Here is a 22283-nt window from a genome sequence, read left to right as displayed (position 1 = left end):
CCATGATCATCAGTTCCGCCACATTCTTAACAGTCGACTGCTCCGGTTTCACCCACTTGTAGAACATGTCCTTCAGACGAACATAAAGTTCTTTTGGTGTCTCTCCCTGATGGATGTCCAGGGATCGAAACCTCCTCCGATAGGTGTCAGCGGTTATCTCATATTTGATGAGAATGGCATCTTTAACCTTGTCATAGCTATGAGAATCAGCAATGTCCATCAGAACATAAGCACTGCGGGCTTTTCCTGTAAGGAGAGGAACCAGTCGAACAGCCCATTCCTCTCGAGGCCAGTTGCAGACCTGAGCCATCCTTTCAAAAGTTGTTAAAAAATGTTCAATGTCTTCATCTGAGGTCAATGGGAGCAACTTTGGTTCCCTCTGTGTTGCTGGTAGCTGATACATCACCCGGCTTGGGCCTTCATCAGGGTTGTCTTCCTCTTCTTCATGGATGAGATTATCCCCCTCCATCTTGCCTCCATCATGCTTTTGTTCCTCTTTCAAATCCTTCACCTGAGCTTGCAGTTGTTGAAACTGATGGTGTAAAGTCTTCCATCTTTGCTCTTGACGTGCTGATTCTTTGTCCATATGCTGGTCTCGTGCAGTTTGAGACAGCATTAATGATTTAACAAGGTTTGCCAGTTCATCCAGTTTGTCACCAGAACTAGCCCCTGGTGTCGTTCCATCTGCAGCTGCAGTGCAGTCTTCACCATTAGCCTCAGCATCATTTTTCTTCCCACCTCTGGTCATCATTGCCTCTGGGTTCTTTCAAAACACTCCTGGCACCACTTGTCAGCTTTCGACCGGCGGAGGCTCCACGTTGAATATAGAGGCAGGACCATCAATAACTTTTGAGGTGGTTTATTTAAAGACTTGCACCAACACACCACACACACACTGAACAACAACAACAACGTCTGCCTTTTATAGCAGTGCACCCTGAGTGTCTTGCTAGAATGAACCAATGAAGGGGATGATCAGAAAATAACAACCATACTTACACAAAAACAACACCCAAAAACAATAAATGAAACCTAACAAATATTTACATAAATGCAAATCATTTTAACTAAACAAATCCAAAGTCAATCAAAATAATACTTCAAATTAAACATAATTCCTTAAAGCTCTACCCTCCTTCCAAATGGTTTGCTCCAAGAGCTTTCAGCAGCACCTGCAGCTTGTTTCTCCCATTTGCTGCCACACCCTGCTGAGGAGCCAAACCAGGAAGAGGTAGGTGCTTACAACTAAACAAGAGTTCTGTCAAAACAAGAAAACAAACATCTGGAAACTTAAGGAAACATAAATTGACATTCATATATTGACACTTCCCTCACACAGAATGGATGGCCAGTCCCCCTGTATCTCAAGAAGGTACACCTAAATGTCTGAACAAAAATACAACAAAAATAATACAACAATGCATACATCAGTTTCCTGATGTAATGGAAGCTCTCTCCATTACAGGCTGTCTCTTCCAATGCAACATCTGGATTGTTGGAAATTAAAGGAGTTAATTTATCTTTTCAGTTCCAACACTTCTTCAGTTCCAACACCTCTTCCACATCTCTCTTGTTCGCTTGCACATCTGGTCGGCAAGGGCATTTACTCAAATTGTGATGTGGAACAGTTGGTATTTATGCTATATATATATATATCAATTATGACACTGTTATGTATCTACCCTTAACAGATTCAAAGATGGACTGGCGACTCTTGGTTTTTTCACTGCGCTGCAGAAGCATCCCAGTGTTCTGTCCCCACTGTTAAGCTATTCTGCCAAAGTCCTGACTGCTTTAGAATTGGAGACCATGTTCAAGCCAGACCTCAGTCCAGTTGGAAGCAACAGGCGAGAGAAGGAGAGCAGAACACTTGGCTTCTGGACAGATTATCTCCTTGATTCTGAAGGTTTGTATGGACAGATTTATTTTTATGTTAAATTGTTTCCTTACTGCTGAGTTTAGCAACCACATTATTGACTTTCTTCTTTCAGAGAAAGAGGCGGCTGTGTCTTTGGAAGAATTGTTGATGTTTGCTACAGGTCTGGCAGCACTTCCACCTGCGTGCCACCTCCACGCATTGAGTTTTCAAGTGATTCGCCTTTTCCGGTTGCAAACACTTGTGCAAATACACTCAAACTGCCTCTCTTGGAATCGTACCATGTCTTTAAGGCAAATATGGATTTCGGGATACAAAATGCGCCGGGATTTGGATGTTATTAAATCTTAAATGTAAAGTGTTAGTTAATGATTTCCATCCAGTCTAGTTCAGGTGCTGGTGGCATTCTACCGTTGAAACACACTGATTTGACAAGCAGCTTAGCATTTTTGGTTGAATAGTTTTGCTGTTTCTTTGTTCTGAGCCAAACAGTTTTTACAAAATAAAACAAATGCTGGACACTTTAGATTTTTATTAAGAATGTGAAGAATCTGTTTTTTCTTCAGTTTGTACTGAATTCACAGAAAAAAGGTAAATAAAACGTTGACTCCATATCTGATGTGCATGTGCAGATTAATCTGATCAATAGTAGGTATCAATTAATGAGGAGCAACAGTTAACACAAGATTAAAAACAGATTCAAGTTGTTTAAAACCCAGCTATGTCCTTGAGAGTTAGATACAGTTCTGAGGCTGATTCCCATTCTTGTGGCTGTTGTAGTCCATGTTGTTGTACAGCCTGTTGTAGGTATTCCTCAATGTTTGGATCGCCACATAATTCAGGCACTTGCCTTGCTTCAAGGAACACATCCAGTTCACTCTCCTCAACTGCAAATCCACAGTCCCTTGAGCCATATCTGCAAAAATTAGAATATAACTTTTAAGGATATTTTACATTAGTTTAAAATGTCTGTTCAAGTGAGCACCAGCAGTGATGGCTTATACATTAACAGGGCTCTGTTTCAGAAAGATTAGCTGATCTACCATGAGTAGAAAGGTGCTACTCTTAGTAGTTCTACCACATGGTGTCATATGCAGCAGTACTGGTTTCAGAAGAGGTGATATCAGCTAACTAACCTCAGAGTCCTATCAACCATAAAATGAATGTACAAGCATGAAAGAAGCCCTCATCAATGGAACAGATAAAACGATTGACCATGACAACGGCCAGAAATGAGAAGCCTGGAAGTGCACATTTCCTGCGAGTGGAATTAGAAGTCTTTAATACAGGCATATGGAGTGTATTAAACTATAATTAACTACTGAACAAGCGATTTAGCGGCAGAAAACTGCTTAAAAAATTAATGCATGAGTGATAATTAAAGTTGTATTCTTATACTACACTCATACTTTATTAATCTTGTGGGTCTCAGACTATGGAACAGCATTTAACTTTACTATAACTGAGTTCCTCAAACATTCCTGACAGCAGAACTTACAGCTACCTGTAAAAGATTTTCTGCATCACCAACAGAAATAAAAACCTGTTTGTATAAAAAAGAGCAGCACAGAGAAATTGTTCAAGACTGAGCATCCCCTTGTCATAGAAGCGATGTTCCTGCTGAGAATGTTGAGATAAATCAATGACGGTGGTAAAAACTTAACACTTGAAAGTATATTAATCCCGAAATTTAAAAAAAGTGTAACCATGGTCTAATCAACTTCTAACAGAAATATCTGTGAATTATTTGCTCTCCAGAATACATGCTTCTCCAGCACGGAATGTAGAAAAACTCAGTTAGGCCAAACAAATATGCTCGGTAGCAGGATTGTTTCATAGAGTAACGTGTTGTCAGAATTTGACTCAGGCTTTAGACCTGTCTAAAACGGAAAAGCCAGGGTATGCAGGAATTTAACGTAGAAATTACTCTGAATATCCACTAATCCAGCTTTCTGAAACAGGGCCCTGCTGTTTTCAGTGTTTAATGACAAATATATTTCACAACTTATGCTGTAAGATAAGACTACATTATTGGTTAATGCAGAAGGATTTTCATTCTGTGAAGATGTAAATTAGGTATACCTGTGAGGCAAGAGATAGAGTTCATTTGGAATCCTATGGAGATAATTTCTTGACAAAACGTTGTAAGCAAAAAAATGTGTTGCACACAAATAAAACTTGTTTTGCACACAAAAAGATATGTTTCACACACAAAAAATTGTTTTGCAAACTGTTCGCCAACCTTGCACTCAAAATATCATTTATAAGTTTTCCTCGGGTACAAAACGGTCTGTGCTCGTACAAAACTGCCTCTGCTCGCACAAAGCAGCCTCTGCTCGAGTACGAAACAATCCCACCACCGCTGCGGTAAATTTGTGCCAAAAGTCACGTGATGCATTAAGAGTTGTTGTTGTTGTTGTTCAGACTTCCCGACAGCAGGGGGCGCACCCGAAAGAAACTGAAATGCGCCGGTTTGGCTGAGGAAGAAAGACGTGACACCATAGCTCAGTGCAGCTAACAGCATCAGCACCCCACAGGTAAGTTTCAAAGCTTTCCCGGTGAAAAAGTAACAGCTCACTTTGCAGATAGAACATGTAAGATTTCAGTTAAAGGTACTGCTGTGTTACAGTAAGGGACCATGTTACGTTTTAGAGCAAATTACATGAAAGCTAGCCTTAGGTTGAACGCCATGCTAAAACAACTTTTGCTTTGTATGTAACCCCACTGGTTGGCTTCTCCCTTTACTTTGTTGTCAAATAAATAGTACCTGAGTGGATACCCAGATAAATGCATTGTTAACAGATTATAATGTGTTTTTATGTTGTTTTCAGCTGACTGTCTGTTGTTCTTATTGGTGTAAACCTAAATTGGTGTTTGGATATAATAATTTATCCTAAAACTGTTAAACCAATGCATGTATGCTTATGTGCAAAACGGATTCTTAAGCAATTTAAAATAATTGCAACAAGTGGATATTGATTATTTGAAAATTGGTAAGGAAATTAATTAAAAATTGCGTTTTCTAACATAAATATGAATGTTACAAGTAAAGCATATAGCAGCAGATCTAGATTATATCTCACTACCTTTCTAACTCCTTAATTTCTTCAAAGTAAAAATGAGGTCATCTGTGCCCAATTGCAAATATGTGTTGTGCACTTAATAAAATTGGTTTGGCCATGGCAAAAACCACAGCTGGAATTGGCCACATGGGCAGATATTTTCTTAAAACGTTTGTTTTCTTCTTGGTAATTATTTTTTTTTCTTTAAGAGGAGTATTATCCTTTACATATCCATAACACATATCTGTTTTCCAGCATCCACTGATGAGGTGAAGGTCATCAAAGTTCTGGGCTGGATGGAAGGCTACCAGATCATCAACCTGCTTTGAGACACGCCGACTTCCATCACAAGACTACCAAGACTTGAACAATTCAAAATTTTATGTAATCTTTAAACATACGGCAGATGATTTGAGCTTGTTTAAAAATAACTTAATATGTAACCGTTTTAGTTCCCAGTATTAACTACTTTGATCACTAACTGTTGCAGCATGTCCTTCATAGCTCTTAGTGGAGCCGTTTAGGCTGGAAAAAAAAGGCCAGGTTTGAGGTTCTAAATTTCCTGACAGTCTTACATGCAGAAATTGTTTTTCATAGTCCTGTTTTTGGCTTCATCCATTTCATCAGCCAGTTTGTTTTATACAGCCCGCTTTATGGTAATGCATGGATTGTTTACTGGGAAAAACCTGGAGAATTAATGGAGTTCTTTCAGTCTTGATTTCAACAATAAAAGCAATCCTTGTGGAAAGGTGTATTCACTTTGATTGATATTGGTAAGAATTGGAAATGAAGACTTTATGAAAGGGTATGTTTATTATGCAATGTGGAAAATAAAGGACAAAAATTTTCCCACACTGTTTGCATCCTCAGGTTTATTAACAGCTCCATGTGCCCTTTTTTCCAATAACCTCAGCATTTTCAAAATTTTTATACAGTACCATACACATTTACCATCATAATCCCAGCAGTTCTACACTTTTATTCAGTGAATGCACTAACTTGGTTACATTTCCCTGGCTAGATTTTACTACTTAAAAACCTTTTGCAACAATGGTAACCACAATAAGATTAAACCCGTAAAGTGTTGGTCATACTGGAGAGTAGCAATATATATATATATATATATATATATATATATATATATATATATATATATATATATATATATATATATATATATATATTCTGAGCCGTGCGATTCAGAATGTCCCAGTGCATCCATGGCTGCCCTCAGTGCTACCAAGTTGTTCAGGGCTCAACACATTGCCAGTTTCAGAAATAGTGACCCCACAGTGTGGGTCATCCAGCAGTCCACTGTTGTCCCAGTCAATATGAGGCAGGCAGAGTCCCTGCAAGAAAGATATATAGAGAATAAAAAAGAGGCCGTGATTCTGTTGCTACAACTTACTGAATATAATTAAATTTATGAAGCTAAGGATGGAAAAGCAAATGACTCCAAAATCCATTAATTATTTTGAAGGACCATAATAAACAGATTTCAAAGAAACCAGTTTCAGTGCCACCTCTCTGATGTACTCAATGTTTTGTTGTATTGGAGTGATCAGATAAATGATCAGATAAATTCATTTCTGGTTTGAAATATACACATTAATGTGAGAAACTGTATAATAGCCAGCACAAAAAAATCCTTCTTACCTCTGTGATTTCTGGTTCTACCACAGCATGCTGGATGCTTCCCATCTTCCATAACTGACTGAGTGTTAGATTCCCCTCAGTTCTGAGTGAATGGTCATCTCAGCCACTGCTGATGGTGTGAAAACTTAGTTGTAGTCTTGGGACAAATAAATGGTGACAACAGAAGTTATCTAACATGTTTCACAGGTCAAGCGAATTGTTGTCCTCTCCTGAGTGCAGCACATTGTTGTGTATGTTAGTTCCTGCGCACCACACGTCTCCAAAGACGTTTAATTCTGAAAGGAGAGTAAAGATCAAATCATAGTCTAAATACATTATTTTTCAAAAGTCCGTTACACAGCATTTTTAGATCAGAGATAAAACTAAACAGGGCCTTTAACTAAAATCTTACATGATCTATCAGTGAGCTGTTACTTTTTCACCGGGAAAGTTTTGAAAGTTACCTGTGGGGTGCTGATGCTGTTAGCTGTGTTATCACGTCTCTCTTCCTCAGCCAAACCGGTGCGTTTCAGTTTTTTTGGGTGCGCCCCCTGCTGTCGGGAAGTCTGAACAACAACTCAATGCATCACGTGACTTTTGGCACAAATTTACCGCAGCGGTGGTGGGATTGTTTCGTACTCGAGCAGAGGCTGTTTTGTGCAAGCACAGACCGTTTTGTACTCGAGGAAAACTTATAAATTATATTTTGAGTGCAAGGTTGGCGAACAGTTTGCAAAACAATTTTTTGTGTGTGAGACATATCATTTTGTGTGCAAAACAGGTTTTATTTGTGTGCAACACATTTTTTTGCTTACAACGTTTTGGCAGGAAATTATCTCCATAGAATCCCCCCAGGACATGATGCAAGTCTGCTTGGTCGGATCCTGTGTTTGTTCCAGAGGACTTGTCTTTCTGGATTACACTGCTGAAGCAGAATCTCAGCAAGCATCGGTGTTCATGGCTTCCATTGAAGTTTCCAGAGTCTCTTAGGTCCCCAAATAAGTCCATCCAAAACTGAGACCTGGGGATAAATTAGATTTAGAGCTGAAAAATATGTCCAAAATTTCATATCATGATATATTTCTTTATCTATATTTCGATCAATACCATATAGCTAGAAACAAAATAAAAGTCACATAAAAACTGCAAGAATGCCCACAATAGATGCCTGTACAAACTAATGACAATTTTTATAATTTTTATAAAAATCCTACAATATAACATTTTAGAAACATTTGTTTTAAGAAAATACATTAAACAGTGAATTTCAGTTAGTGTCAAAAGCTGTAATCGTAGACTAATGTATATTAAATTATTGAAAATATATTGAATAAAGCTATATCCCAATACATAATGATATTGAAATATTGTTCACCCCATTTGGATTTAAAGTCGCATTTTTGATGTTTAAATTCAAGTGATTAAAAATGTATCACCTATTCCATTTCGGGTCATATTTAAAGAATGCTAAAGATGTATGTCATAAATAAAATAATGCTTATGACTTTTCCACAGACAAATCTAAAACCATTTTAGTGTACCCTCTGTCACTATATAATGGAAAAGAGTAATTTAAATCATAAAATCACTGCTAATAGTAAACAGTTTTGAGAGAGAAATTATATGGAATGATAGTCGGTTAAATAAGAAAATGTTAAACGTCAGCTCTGATTAGCTCACACTGTGTATTTCATCTATCAAACACAAAACTACCCACCTTCCTCTTCTCAGAAAAGACCACCATCACTCGATCCGTTGATTCCCTGTCGACGATCCGTAACAGTGGCTTGCTGAGCCAGCATAATGGTCCGTATGTGCATGACGGAGGGTGCACTGTATCGCTGCTAGAATCCCGTTTTCTGTTCCGAAGTCTGTTCGCAGTCTCATTGGTATCACACCAAGACTCTTTACACAGGATATATAATTGTGAGCGATGATAGCTGGATTGTTGTTTGTTGTTCCACAAACAAGCCACATCATCCTTCTTGAAAAACCATCTATACATCCTGAGAGGGCTAAGCCATATGGCTTCAGTTTGTCATAGCCATCTACATTCCATATGTAATTGGGACCCATGGAGTGATACGTGCGTCTTGTAAAACCTTCTGCGAGTCCTCGCTGCAATCCCTTGAGGATTAAGTTGCCTCAACAGTCTCATAACAACATCGCGCTTGACAGTCAGCTTGTGTTTTTGTTTTAGAACTTGCCACATGGTCCGATAGCCGAATAATTGTCCTGGTCCTCTCAGTTCGGTCATAATGGCATGCCTCACTTCAGGAAGTGGAGAGTAGTTGCGTTGTCTGAACAGTCCAGCTTCTTTTAAGTGTGCCTTCAGCGTGCGCAAACTAACTGAAATTTCGTGATTAGTCTTGAGCATATCCAGTATCACCTCGTACGTATGTCCCGATTCAAAATATTCCTGGATAACGGCAGCTATGTTTGGGGCGCCGACAACATCCATGTTTTCAAAAGCCCGCAACAGCCAGAATGACTTCTGGTTCAAGGGTCAAACGGCACTGTCGTCCAATCAGGGATGTCTCACGTTTCCCACTGGTACCTACCTTTTCCGGTAGGTTAATGTTGCGTTTTGCCAAATGCTGTTGCGTTTTCCTTAAAGTTGTTTGCGCTTTGCCAAATGTTGTTGCGTTTTACTTAAAGTTGTTTGCGCTTTGCCAAATGTTGTTGCGTTTTCCTTAAAGTTGTTTGCGCTTTGCCAAATGTTGTTGCGTTTTCCTTAAAGTTGTTTGCGCTTTGCCAAATGTTGTTGCGTTTTCCTTAAAGTTGTTTGCGCTTTGCCAAATGTTGTTGCGTTTTCTTTAAAGTTGTTTGTGCTTTGCCAAATGTTTTGTTGTTGCGTTTTCCTTAATGTAGTAGTGCTTTTAGATTTGTAGTTGTGGTTTGCACCTCAGGGCCACCGTAAAAACTAGATAAAATCAAAAAACAGAGGGCAACAGAGGGTAACTTAATGCAGATCTAAGCTAGTTCTATTAGAGGCTCTGTTAAAGTAGTAGTTTAAAAAATGGTTGTTGTGTCATGCAGGATAGTTAAGGATAGAAAGCTGCATATATCGTGTTGGAGTTAACCGAATCAGGATTTGTAACAAGTTGATGGAAAGATAAGTGAATAGTATGGAGGTTCAGTATGTGTTGGAAAAACAGTGCATGTCAAATGATGCTAAAGGGTGGATGCAGGATTTTTTGACATGAGGATGGTATCTATTGAAGGTAAACAGAGACAGGAATTCATTGCAGGAGGACTAAAGGTGCTGTAAAATGACCTGATGGAGGTTTGCTTCTCCTCTAGGATTAAAACAGGAACTCTTTCTGAACCACACAGGGTAGGACATCTGGGTTTGGAATAGAGGCTACAGAAATGTTTTGTGTAAAGTGGTGCGATGCGTGGTTACTTTGATCCAAAGAAGATGCTGATATTCTTACAGGAAAAATATACTTTGATTTCAAAACTGAATTAACTAATTTTTGATTCCACAGACACAGAGGTCCCCACCAGAGGTTTAAAGTATTTGTGTGTGCGTGCATGGATCCCTTTGCAGGACGACCGGCGGCCTGTGAAAGGAGAGGACAGAGAAACTGTAATAAAATGTCTCATTAAATATTACATTTCTAGCAGAGGTTTCCTGACAGGGTGAAGATGGACAATGGAAGGTGGTAAGGATTAATGGGAATCTGAAAAAACAATTGGCTAACATCTGTGCACAGACTAAATTAACATGGGGTAATGCTTTGATGTTTGTTTCTTGTTGGGGTGTCAAATTGGAGTGTTCAGTTAATTTCATTACAGGATACATTCCATGTGACTGAAAGGGTTTTTTCAGGGTGCGACGTCAATCTCCAGGATTCACAGGTAGCACACAAAAATTTGATATATAAAGATTGTCGTGTAGTTTCAGATTGTATTGGAGAAATAAACCAGGAGATTCAGAGGAATGCAAGAAGGGTGCACCAACCCCCAGACATCGACTGAGTGCGTGCTAAGGTCATCGAAAGACAGATGTGGGGGCCATGACTTAGGGTGCTTGGCCAGACTGCAGAGCCGTGTGTGCCAGCCACAGAGAGTTCAAGGAAACATCACCAGAGCAGTTTTCGGGTTGGACTCCCTGACTGGAGGGGTTTTCAACTGCCACACACCCGTACCATCCGGCAACGGGGCAGTTCAAAGCGCCGATAGCCACTCTGGAGAGGCAGCAGGATTTTTATTTTGTTTTTTATTTTTAATAAAAGATTAACATACGGCTGTGTGGAGACCACGGTTGGGACAAATGACTCTATAACCCATTATTTTTAAAGGCAAGACGAAGACATCTCTGAGACACAAGACAACATCATGACAACAATTGATTGCATTGTGTAAAAAAAAGACATTTGTAATCACTGAATTTGTCTTATAAGTTCCATATTCCTAAGATGTTAAATACTAGTACTGTTAGGATCTTGGTTATGTATTGCATTATAATTTGGTCTTTATTCTGTGGTTTGATTGGAGTGTAGTACTTTCACAGGTTATATTAATTTCTAAAAAGACATCTTTGTTGATCTAGTTTAAGACTCCTAGTCATATTTAGTTAATATAACAGTTTCTTGGTAGTTGTGAATATATCATGGGGTAACACCTAACGGATAAAAGTGCTTACTTTTATTGGTTCTAATGTGTCTTAGGATTTAGATAAGCTCAGTAGTTTTTCAGTTTATAAATTGGGTTATCTTACTTTTAAAGGGTACAATTCAAACTTCATTTGGTCATGCCAATTGTTTTTAACTCCATTCCATGTTTTTGAAATCAGATCTGTAGTAAACAAAGATTCACTGAATTATTCTGATTATGATCAATCACTTTTGTTTTGTCTTTTGTTTGTTTTTGCATGTAAATAGTTCCTTAGCTTAGCTTCTTATCTTCATTTTGCTTAGTAGTTTAGTTATGTTTCACTAGCCTAGTAGAGAGGATTTGTTAATTAAATATTGTGTTAATTCAGATAAACAGCATTACATAGTGATGTTCTCTGGATGTTCATTTTATTTCTGTTATTAAATTCTTGGACTTGAAAAGAAGTTGTCACTCCTTTATTCTATGTGTGTGCAGGTTTTGCTGTTAAAAGATCGCTAGTGCTTGAATTCATCCCTTTCAACCATTGTCTTGATATCAGCTTAAGAGCTGATCATCGCCAGACAATACTTAACAGACAGAGGGTTATTTAATAAACATTAAATAACATTAAACAGTGTATAATTGCACTACATAAGTGTTCAAATAATTGCTAAATACATAACCCAAATATAACACATGCCTAGTAGCATGCTAGCTACAGCTAATCACACAACAGTAGTGCGGACCACCGGTCGTGCGAACATCAGTAATATCTATGATGTAGTAAAGGGTAATTCACCGCCAAATCAACTTTTTTGCCAATAAACTGTTAACATGGTTGTCTGTCTACTTACTGTCCACTTATCCTGGTAATTATGTTGAAAAATAAGTGCATATTTGTTGAAATCCTGCTTTCTTGTCTGAAATTGTCAGAGTGGTGCCCTCCTACGCTTAAACGGTGGTGTTGCTTTGAATTTCAAATTAACATTGCTGTTGGTGGCTGTGACGTAAATCTGTTGCAGTGACGTCGGTAACTCTGTCGCTGTGGGGTATAAAAGCAGAAGACACTGCGCTCTGCGGCTTCAACAGCCAGCCAGCAGACAGGGAGTGGCAGCCCCAGATCAGCCTCCCTGTATTGGCTCTAACAGGAGGCAGATGCCGCTGAGGCCGCAGAGCGTGAATGTCCACTGTCCAACCTAGAACTAACTTCACCGCGGTTGCTGTGAACTTCCCCCTCTGCCTTTCCTGGTATTGAGCAAAGAGGAGATCAACCATGCTTTGTGCCCACATTACAAATGAATCATGATACACAAAGCTCTGGGGATCCCGCCTGGAATACAAGGCAGGAAATAAATATAATACATAACTGGACTGATCCTGTCCTCCACTTCCTCAGCAGCAGCAGTTTCAGGCTTCACTGAGTCAGAGCCTTGAGCCAGCAGCTCAAACTTATAGGGCTCTGGCCCGCTGGACTCCATAAAGCCTCCCTCAACGTCCACCCCCCACCCCCATCCCGGGGACGAGGTGGGTGAAAAATCCTCCACTTCAAAAGACAGAATCATGGTGTAACTACCAGCATAACCTGCTCACTTTCTATGATTCAGTATCAATGGCTGAATCAAGCTTGCGGCTGCTCCCCCGCCACGCTGAACACAGCCCCCTTCCATTCCTGCGTATCCCCGCTCACGTTGATGGAGTTTTTCACATTTGTTTGGGGCGGAAATATGCTTTTACATGGGTGAGTTACACTTTACATTAAATTATGAACGTAACTTTAATTTATTAATCTGTCGGAAGTGATCATGAAGGCCAGGGTGTCGGCGCTTGAGATGTTTGGCCAGGTTTGTTGTACTGCTTGACTTCATTGCCACCATTTTTAAGCACTGTTTGCTCACAGGTTTGTCGAGTTCTTTGGGGTTCCTTCTTTGCTTGCCTCGTATGCAAAAATATTTAGTATCAATACCAAGTCAAAATAGTATTGTATCTGGATACAGCATTGGAGTATTGATGCTTTTCAAAGTATCGATGCTTTTGACAACCCTACACCTAAAAAAAAACACTGCAACCAACTGCTATCAGAAGCCTGATGGATGTCAGTTAATCTCATTAGTGAACAAACAGCATCATAAAGAACAAGTGTCAATGGCGCCGGAGAAAAGGAGTTTGTCCTATACCCAGTGGGCTGCCAGTTCAAATCCCAGCTGAATGACACCTTGTATGGCAGCCCTGCTTCTGTCAGTCTGACGCTACCATTGACACCACCGTCAGCGTGAAAAGCACTTTGGGGTCCTTGGCCTTGACAAGGTGTTATACATGGATGACATTTTAAACATCCCACAGAGCACTGTTCAAGCAACATTAAAAAATTAAACATGCACCAAGCTTAAACAGACATGGTCATACACCTAAACTGGACAAATTGAGGAAGGGACCCTTCTTGCTGTTCTCTTTGAAAGAAGAACAGCAAGAAGTGCCGTGACCAGTGTAAGATGTGGTTTCTCATGGTGCTAGCTGCTCTCATTTGGCTATAACCAATCTTTGATAGGCAGACACTAGGTGTTGCTTCACCCAATCAGCTTGGAGAGTTCTGCTGCATGTGGTTCCTTTTCCCAAACCGATTCGATGACAGCAGACCCAGATTGATAATATGCAGAATCGAGAGCACTACACATTATCAAGCTGGCTTACCAGGTTAGCGCAACCCAACATTGGGAAGAAGGTGTTCTGGTTACATAAGATCAAAACCACAATTTTTGCCCAGCATGCAAAACGTTAAATGGATCGGAACACCCAATATTAACTATCCCTAAAGTGAAACATGTTGGTGGCAGCATCATGCTGTGTGGTTGCTTTTCCTTAATAGTGACAAGCAATCAGGTCAGAGTCGATGCGAAGATGAATAGAATTAAATACAGGACATTCCTGGATGAAAAAAATGCAATGGACTTGAGACGGTCCTTATACCAGGACAACATCCAAACACACATCCAGAGCTACAATAGAATAGTATACATTAAACAATATAGATACTGTAGCGGCTAAAATCCTCTATTTTAGGCTACTGGTTGTTGTTTCTGAAAGGCGTTGGTTTTACGTGCGCTCGATTAAGATTCGTAATCCGATCTTCAGTTTGACTTATAGTAAAGTCATTTATTGTTAGCACAATGTCCGTTGTCTCAATGTTTCCATTTAGATCCACAAACATTCCACTTCAATCTAAATCAAGCACACTAGAAAACCGTTGCCTCTTCCCATTAACAATACCTGAACATAATCATGGTTGACCTTAAATAACCCCATTCCCCCATCAGACACTCAGAACTCAAAATGAAATACACCACCTGGTGGCGATAAAGGAAAAATGGCACCTACAGATACATTAGAATGGCCTAGTCAAAGTCTATACTTAAATCTAATTGACAGTGACAGTGAGTGTGGTAACACTTGAAAACTGTATTTCTCTGACACTCTCCAACCAATCAGAAGCTTGAGCTATGTTGGGAAGAACTATGGGCAAAATACTCTCTGTACAGTAGATGTGCGAGGTTGGTGGAAACATCCACCAAAAGCCTTCCATCTGCAGCAAAGGGTAGTTTTGAATCGGGATGGGTAAAGACAAAGCCACGCCACATATTTCAGATTTAGTTGAAACAGCTTTAGGAAACCATGAAAGCCACATTTTTCTCCATCATAAACTAACTTGTGCTGGTCACATAAAACCCAGATAAATGTCACGTTTTGTGATTTTTTACTAACAAAATGTTTTTCTTTTAAAGTACATGCATTATTATTTTGACAGGAAACCTAGAATGATCAGTTGTGTTTTCAACTCTAACAGGCGTCCTGTTACTGTGAGTAGCACATACCTTGCTCACGGAGGTGCTCCACGGTTCGACTTTTCCCAGACCTGCTTCGGGTTCCAGTCTGATCTCTGCTCAGATCAAAGCTGACACACTTCTTCCTCCGGACGCGGGGCCACCGCAGTCGGATCTGTCTCTCCACCAGCTCCGTGTCCTCAGAAACCGGCAGACGCCAGTCGCATACCCCGGTGACCGCAGACGTGCTGCGCACACGGAAATACCCACAGAGGCGAGAGTGAAAGTCTTTAAATGAAAGTTTTTCAGGAAGCGATGAACAAACATCCCTAAACTCTTCAAGTTGCTGCTCTATTCCGTCTTCTCCGCTTCCATCCTCTGCCGTCAGTGTTTTCAGAGCTCCGGGAAGTCCCAGCACGGCGCAGAGAGCTTTGAAGTCCTCCGCGGACACAGTGTCGTCCTGGTTAGGATAGGCAAGGTGGTGGAAGACCTCCTGCAGGTACTGATCGATTCCCGTGGCCAGGACGATTATTTCGTTTTCGGCTCCCGTATCGGGACAATGGTGATGGGCCAGGGCGCTGCGGAGCCACTCGCTTTTACGCGCAGCCCGCGGCGAGGGCTGGATGCGCGGAAGAGCCAGAGCGGTGCGCCTCATGGCTGCACTCAAATTTTGGCTACTCTACTGATCAAACCTGACAGGCACCGAGTGTGATCAAAAAGCAAACCGGTGCTCTAAAACGCACATTGTGACAGCTGTGAAGCTGCCGCATTTTATGGACACCTAACATCCGATTTCCTCCTGCGGCTCTTCAAGTTTACATTTGATCCCTGCGGGCTGGAAAGAGAGCTCCGGCTCCACCCTTTGTGTGCACACTTCAACCGCTGTACCAATAAAGCGTTCATAGCGGCAGTTACCTCTGCTTGTTTGATCCCTGTTGCCAAACTGGATCAAATATCAGTGCAACCCCAAGAATGGAAAAGTCCCCAAGGGAGAACAACACAGAGACCCGTCAGAGTCATTCCTCAGCTTTCCATGGAAGAGCGCAGTGAGGCTTACAGTATGATATGTGCAGTTTTTTTTTTTGTTTTTTTTTTTGTTGTTTTTTTTTGGTGGCACCTGTCCTCTGGATCCAACAGTCAACCATGAACAATACAAGTCTTTGTTTGCACCTTTCTGACTCATCCTACAGTACCAACAACAATAAAAACAGAACCTGACTGCTACTGTCCCTGTGCACACACCAGCTACACTTACAGTTTAAAGAGACATAGCTGTCCTCTAACTTTACATCAATCAACAACTTTTGTTTTTATGGCATGCTATCAAGAATAAATTTTATTTGCTGACTGCCAAAATAATGTGAGAGTACGTTTTTAGCCATATTTATCTTTTCTCATATTCAAAGTTGCCTTTAGACTGAATGGCTGCCGTCAAATGTTAGCTTCTTCTCTCAATAATAAGCTGGAATTCCCCCTGACAACAAGACAGGTGCAACTTAGTCTGCCATGCTCACACACATGTTTTCAGCTCTGCCCACAATCTATATAGGACAGAGATCTGAGCTTTGTGATGAAGGCCAGTCCAAAACATTAACTTTGCTGTCCCTAAGTCAATTTAAATAATGAGGTGATGTGCTTTGTCTTATAGTCTATTTAGAAAACCCCTTTGAACATCTTACCACCTGTAGTCAATCACTCTGCTGTTTAACAAAATAAGCACATTATTACTAAATTAACAACCTGCCTTCCTATTTCCCCCTATCCAGCTTTAAATACTGTTCATTGTTTCTTTTATTTTATCTCCTCTTGTACGCTGTGAGAACCTGAAAGCAAAGTGAAATTCCTTGTCAGTGCACACAATCTTGGCCAGTAAAGCAGGTTGTAATTTGTGCCTAAGGCGGAAGTTCCTGGCTGATGCCATGAGATGTTGCATCACCATTTCCACAAAATGTTCTTTCCTTGAGGTGCCATCTATTCTGTGAAGTGTATCACCCCCTCTTACAGTAAAGCATCACCACAGCATGAGGCTGCCACCCCCGCTTGCAAGCTTCCGACTTTGTTCTAAAAACTTCAGTTTCATCAGACCAGGGAACATGTGTCTGAAAACTCAGGGACTGTCATTGCATTTGCAAACTATAATCTAGCTCTTACATATGTCGCTGTGGAGGTCACGGCTTCTTCCTGTCTGTGTGGCCTTTCGGTCCACTTTGGCACCCGTTTCACTGGGGGTAATGACTCTCTCACCAGCTTCAACCAGACTCTACACAACCTCTTCAGATTTTTTCCCCCTGGAATCAATGTACACATTTCACACCAAAACCCTTTAAACACTGGGTCACAGAGCCCGTCTCCCTCCCATTCCATTATGTTCGGATATAATTGTTTAAACAGATGAATGTCCAGGTATGTGTAAATTGTACCCAGACCAGTGGCGGCCCACTATTCTCCTCCTGATATCTTTGCTAGTTTATCTAAAAAAAAAATTTAATGGCATGCTTCTAGGAAGCAGTGTATCTAAAATACGTCTGTTTAACTTAAATGTTGTAAATATATTAGGGATACAAATCCCATGGGAATATAGTCTGGGCTTTCATAAATTGTTTAATGGCAGAATAATCTTAGTGTATGTACACCTCTGACTTTGAAGAAAGTAATAATAAAATTATCCCAAAAATATTGTATCAATATTCTGGCATTAGTCATATAGAAATTATTTGGATTATCCTAGCTGACCAAAAAAAGGGAAAAAGGTTAGCTTGATTTTATGTCAGTCGATGAAAAAAAGAAATCAGCGTATATTTTAATACATGTGTATAAATATCTTGTTTCTGCTGTATCTGGAGATGGAAATCAGAGCCAGACATGTTTCCTGGGAAGTCAGCAACTCCTGGAGCGAAAATACCTTTCCCCACCCTGACCTCACTATGTTTCAGAGGTTTGACAGCTAAAACAAAAGCAGCTTCTAGAATTCGCTCACCTGGGCATGACCAGGCTGCACCAGCCATAATACATTAATCAGCCTCCACCAGTCATACTTTTACTTTACTGATCACCCCAACAGTACAGTTCCTAGTATTATTTGGGATTTTAGATGAAAGACCAACACAAGATAGGATATACTGTAAGTGTGAAGTGAAAGAAAAATGGTGAATCTTGTATAGGTTCCCCACAGACTCTGTTTGGTTCGCTGGAGTCCCAAAGCCTCTGAAACAAATTTGTAACATTTCCAGACTGATTCCAGTGATACTGTGTCCTAAACCTTATTCAATTCCTCTAGATCTGGGCATGATGTGTTGCTTTTTTGAGATCTTTTGGCCCACTTCCTGCTGTCTGTCCGGTTCTATTTAAGTTACTTTCAAGTTGTACAGGTCAGCCAGTAAGCAGGCCTGGTTATGGATGGTGAACTTGAATTCAGCTTCCAAGAAAACGTGGTTGATAACAGTTAATAGTTTAACAAAGAGGAATGATTACATTTTTACACAGAGCCACTCTGGTTTCGATAACATGTTCCTTTTTAATACTGAACTAACTACTTGAACACTGCTTTTTGCATATTTACCCAGGTTGTCCTTGTATATTTTAAAAAATAAAATGAAACTGAAAGGACCAAGCCTACATGAAACAAATCTCATGTTATAATGTCTGCTGAAATAACCTCAGTCAGGTCTTGAGGAATCATGGTCCTCTTTAATATTGTCAATTCCGTTCCAACATGAGTTACAGGAAACTTGAAGTGATTTCAGGGCTAATTAATTTACATAGGCTGTTGTATATTTCTTTTGCTACTGCTGTACAGGTGAGTCACCTAAAGTCACATGAGCCCACAGTGTTAAGACTTCACCGCATCCCGTCCGCAGTGACACACCCTAGGTGGACCTAGCTCTTTTTACCCGTCAGGCGACTCCCACTTAAATATTACCTTGAATGTAGGACGCATAAAACAGACAAGTATGCTTTTAGTTGTATTTTATCTACTAAAGACAGAGAAACAGTTACAGACACATCAGCGCTGATGGGCTCTTGATTGGCAAGAAGCCCCGATTGCTCATTACAGAAACATTATAAAGGAGTTAAGGTTAACACCCATAAAAGGCCGTACACATCCAAACTGCATCATCAGTAGATAAACTGTGTCAACTCCGGGACACAATCAGACAGATGAGTCATTTCTTTGTTGTCCGGTATCATCCAAGTGTGGCAGGCAGTTCTGGGATAAACAGTTCGTTCCACTTGACCACATTGATATCGTAACACAGAGAAAGACTTCAGCCTTTGTCTTGATTACTAATCTGCTCATGGCTGAACAGTGGATTTTCTCTGTGACTCATCTGGGGGTGCATTTTGAGTCAGCTCCACTCAAAGGCCACATATCTTGTGTAGCACCAAGCCAAACCCATATTTTTTTTTTCTAGACAAGCACTTAAATTATCATGAGTGTACAGAAAAAGATTACTGGTCAAAGACCTAATTTAGCAACGTAAGGAGGCAGACTGGGTGGTTCCACTCCTCAGACAGTGTGTTGGAAACACTGGTATTTATTTCAAGGTGTGGGGGAACAATATGTGATGTAATAGATCAAGATGTGAAACTTGAACTTGTTCATTTAGCTTTTGAATCTGTAAACTGAAGAAAACTATATTGATACTGGCTTGAACAGCTAACAGCAGTAAGCCAAGTCAGTATTAAAGCAGTCAGCAGTTCCTGCCGTTCTTTGGACTTTCTGGAAAATTTTTAGATCTAAGTTCCGACTTTGAAACAAACAGAATCAGGCGTTAGAAATTATGTACTGTTTTGGTCAGAAGTATGCATACGCCCAGACATTTCCTTTTCCAAAATCGGGATAAAACTAAGACGGACGTAAATATTCTGGTGACATATTTACTTCCATACTCTGTCCCCTCACACATCATGTTTATGGAATCAGCAAAACCATCTGTTGGCTGATCTGAGGGAATCAGGTGGCTCGACAAGTAGTATTAACTCCTATGTTAAAACAAACAGGGAACTATAGCCTGTTTGGCCAATGTTGTCAGATCATCAAAGAACCCCAGTTACCAATATATCCATTACAACCTATGTCGACGCACATACTTAACCCCACAGAAAAGGTCCATGATGAAATTAACCTCTCACCCAAACTGTACTTTCTTTTCATCTCCCATTATAGGAACCTTGATGCATTCCTTGTGGGTATGTCCTGAAGAGTTTTATTTTTGGTGTAAGGTCATTGATACATTATCAAAGTTGACAAATATTCATTTGACAAGATTACAACCTCTGTCTTGTCAGAATTTAAAAGCAGGAAGTTTAGAGTCATCTAGGTTTGGAGGTCATTAAGACATGCCTGTAGTCGAAGCAATTGATTGGATTCATTTGATGGCGCATAGGCAGAGGTGTCAAGTAACGAAGTACAAATACTTTGTTACTGTACTTAAGTACACTTTTTAGGTATCTATACTTTACTCCATTACTTATTTTTCTTCCTACTTCTGACTTCTACTCATTACATTTTCACACAAGTATCTGTACTTTCTATTCCTTACATTTTTAAAACAAACATTACTCGTCACTCTTGGCTTCAGTTTAATATTTATAAATATTTATTTCACGTAATGTGCGCCATCCAATGCAGATCATTTGGCCCCACCCACACCTAGTGAGAACTAGTGTAATTGGATGAGTCATATAACACAAACACTCATTGGTTAGCTATTCGTCAAATTTGTGCTGACGCGAAAGGAAATCATCAGAAGCAGGTGTTTTTCAAACTGCAAACGTTAAGTGTATGTCATGCTACAATAATGTCAGATTCAGAAAAAGATGTCGAAAGGTCGGACACAGGCGAGAGCGTGTCGGGAGATGGAGACTGAGACCAACAAGACCTCCCGCATCCTTGGCCCTATCTCAAACAATTTTTCGAAATAGTCGGGAGCAAAAATGACTCATGGAAAATGCAATGCAAACTCTGCAAACCCAAGACCCACGTTATTTTGGCGTTCAAGAACTCTCCCTCCAAGGCGTTAGCCTTGCCTCTTAGATTTTTTCGGAATAAGGTGCCCCCAATCTACAGTGTGAGCTACTACACTTTTGTAAGCTTAAGACGTCTAATATCTGGTTTATTTTGCCATGTTAAGTAATTGTGTGCCTTCAGCGTTTTTCACTGTCTTCAATTGTGTTGGTTGTGTGTCCTGGGCAATTGAATTAACAATTTTATAGCCTTCCTTCATGTCATCTCTCCAAAATTTCTTGAATTCAATATCCAAATATTTTCATCACGTTTTTACCCTGGGCAATTGTGTCCAATGATTATGTTGTGTCTTGGGCCACATGTAGAACTAATCAGTGTTTAAATTAAGCTTTCAATTCATATAGTGGCATTTTTTTAAAGGTTACTTTATACTTTTATACTTTAAGTAGTTTTTGGAGCACATACTTTTTCACTTTTACTTGAGTAAAGAGGTCAAGTTGATACTTCAACTTTTACCAGAGTGTTTTTAAACTGCAGTATCTATACTTCTACTTAAGTAACAAATGTGTGTACTTTTGACACCACTGCGCATAGGAGGAGCTAGACTGGATCAATTCAGTGATGAAGGAGGTCAGAATTAAAATGTAAGAATCATGTACAGTGTGGTGTGTTACGGTTGTCAAGGTCCAGACATATATCCAACTTGAAATCTGCAGCAGAACCTGAAAACTGATTTTCACAGACAACCTGTCCAATCTGACAGAGCTTGATCTAGTTTGCAAAGATGATTTGGTAGTGCTATAACCTAAAAAAAAAAACTTGGGGTATGGGACTGAGATCATTTTCACACCCTATAGTCTAGTAGACTAGGTTTTCCAAATTGGAAATTTTCACCTGGTTTGCTTTCACGCTGCACTTTGTCAAAAGAACCAAACCTGTTACCAACCTGTTCAACCCCTTGCTCTAGGGGCCCTTGGATGGAGAGGGGCCATCTCTGGTGGCATCATTTTTTTTGCTACACAAATAGTCTACAAAGAGGTTTGCCCTCAATTTTCATAATCATCCCATCAGAATACAATAAAAGATGTTTACAAAAAATGCATCCTCATGATTGTGACTTTTATGAGTCAGTTTGTTCACTTGACTGGTTATGATTGGCAGCAGGTGGCAATGCACTGTGTAGATTGGCTAAAAATAACGGTGTGTGGGCATAGGACAGGTGGTTTCTATCGTAATGATCCCAATCAAAATTTCTTAGAACAAGTTGAAATTAAAATGGTGAAATTAGTTTGAAACTGATCAATGGTCCTTTCTGAGTCTTTAAG

General features: G+C 40.0%; 1 protein-coding gene and 1 long non-coding RNA gene across 8 annotated transcripts in view; both read right to left on the bottom strand.

Annotated features, from left to right (window-relative positions):
• The window catches only part of si:ch211-112f3.4 (EF-hand and coiled-coil domain-containing protein 1), a 59013-nt gene extending 42793 nt beyond the window's left edge, over positions 1 to 16220 (bottom strand). For 2 of the 7 annotated variants that reach the window (XM_036151990.1, XM_036151995.1), the window contains exon 1: positions 15042 to 16219. In XM_036151990.1, coding sequence (XP_036007883.1) covers positions 15042 to 15645 — 604 coding nt within the window. In that variant the 5' untranslated portion in view covers positions 15646 to 16219. Of the gene's footprint in view, positions 1 to 15041 lie in introns of all 7 variants that reach the window. The other 5 variants (XM_036151991.1, XM_036151994.1, XM_036151989.1 and 2 more) reach the window with 5 other exon arrangements.
• Positions 6083 to 7080, bottom strand: LOC118567279. The gene is made up of 3 exons (XR_004933560.1): positions 7038 to 7080; positions 6595 to 6869; positions 6083 to 6287 (listed from the first exon to the last, which is right to left on the bottom strand). It is a non-coding gene; the product is annotated as an uncharacterized LOC118567279 (long non-coding RNA).
• Positions 16221 to 22283: the final 6063 nt, after the last annotated feature.

The sequence above is a fragment of the Fundulus heteroclitus genome, chromosome 20, assembly GCF_011125445.2.
Source record: "Fundulus heteroclitus isolate FHET01 chromosome 20, MU-UCD_Fhet_4.1, whole genome shotgun sequence".
NCBI lineage: Eukaryota > Metazoa > Chordata > Actinopteri > Cyprinodontiformes > Fundulidae > Fundulus > Fundulus heteroclitus.
Note: the sequence above shows the minus strand (reverse complement) of the source record. Positions and strands in the feature narration are given on the sequence as shown.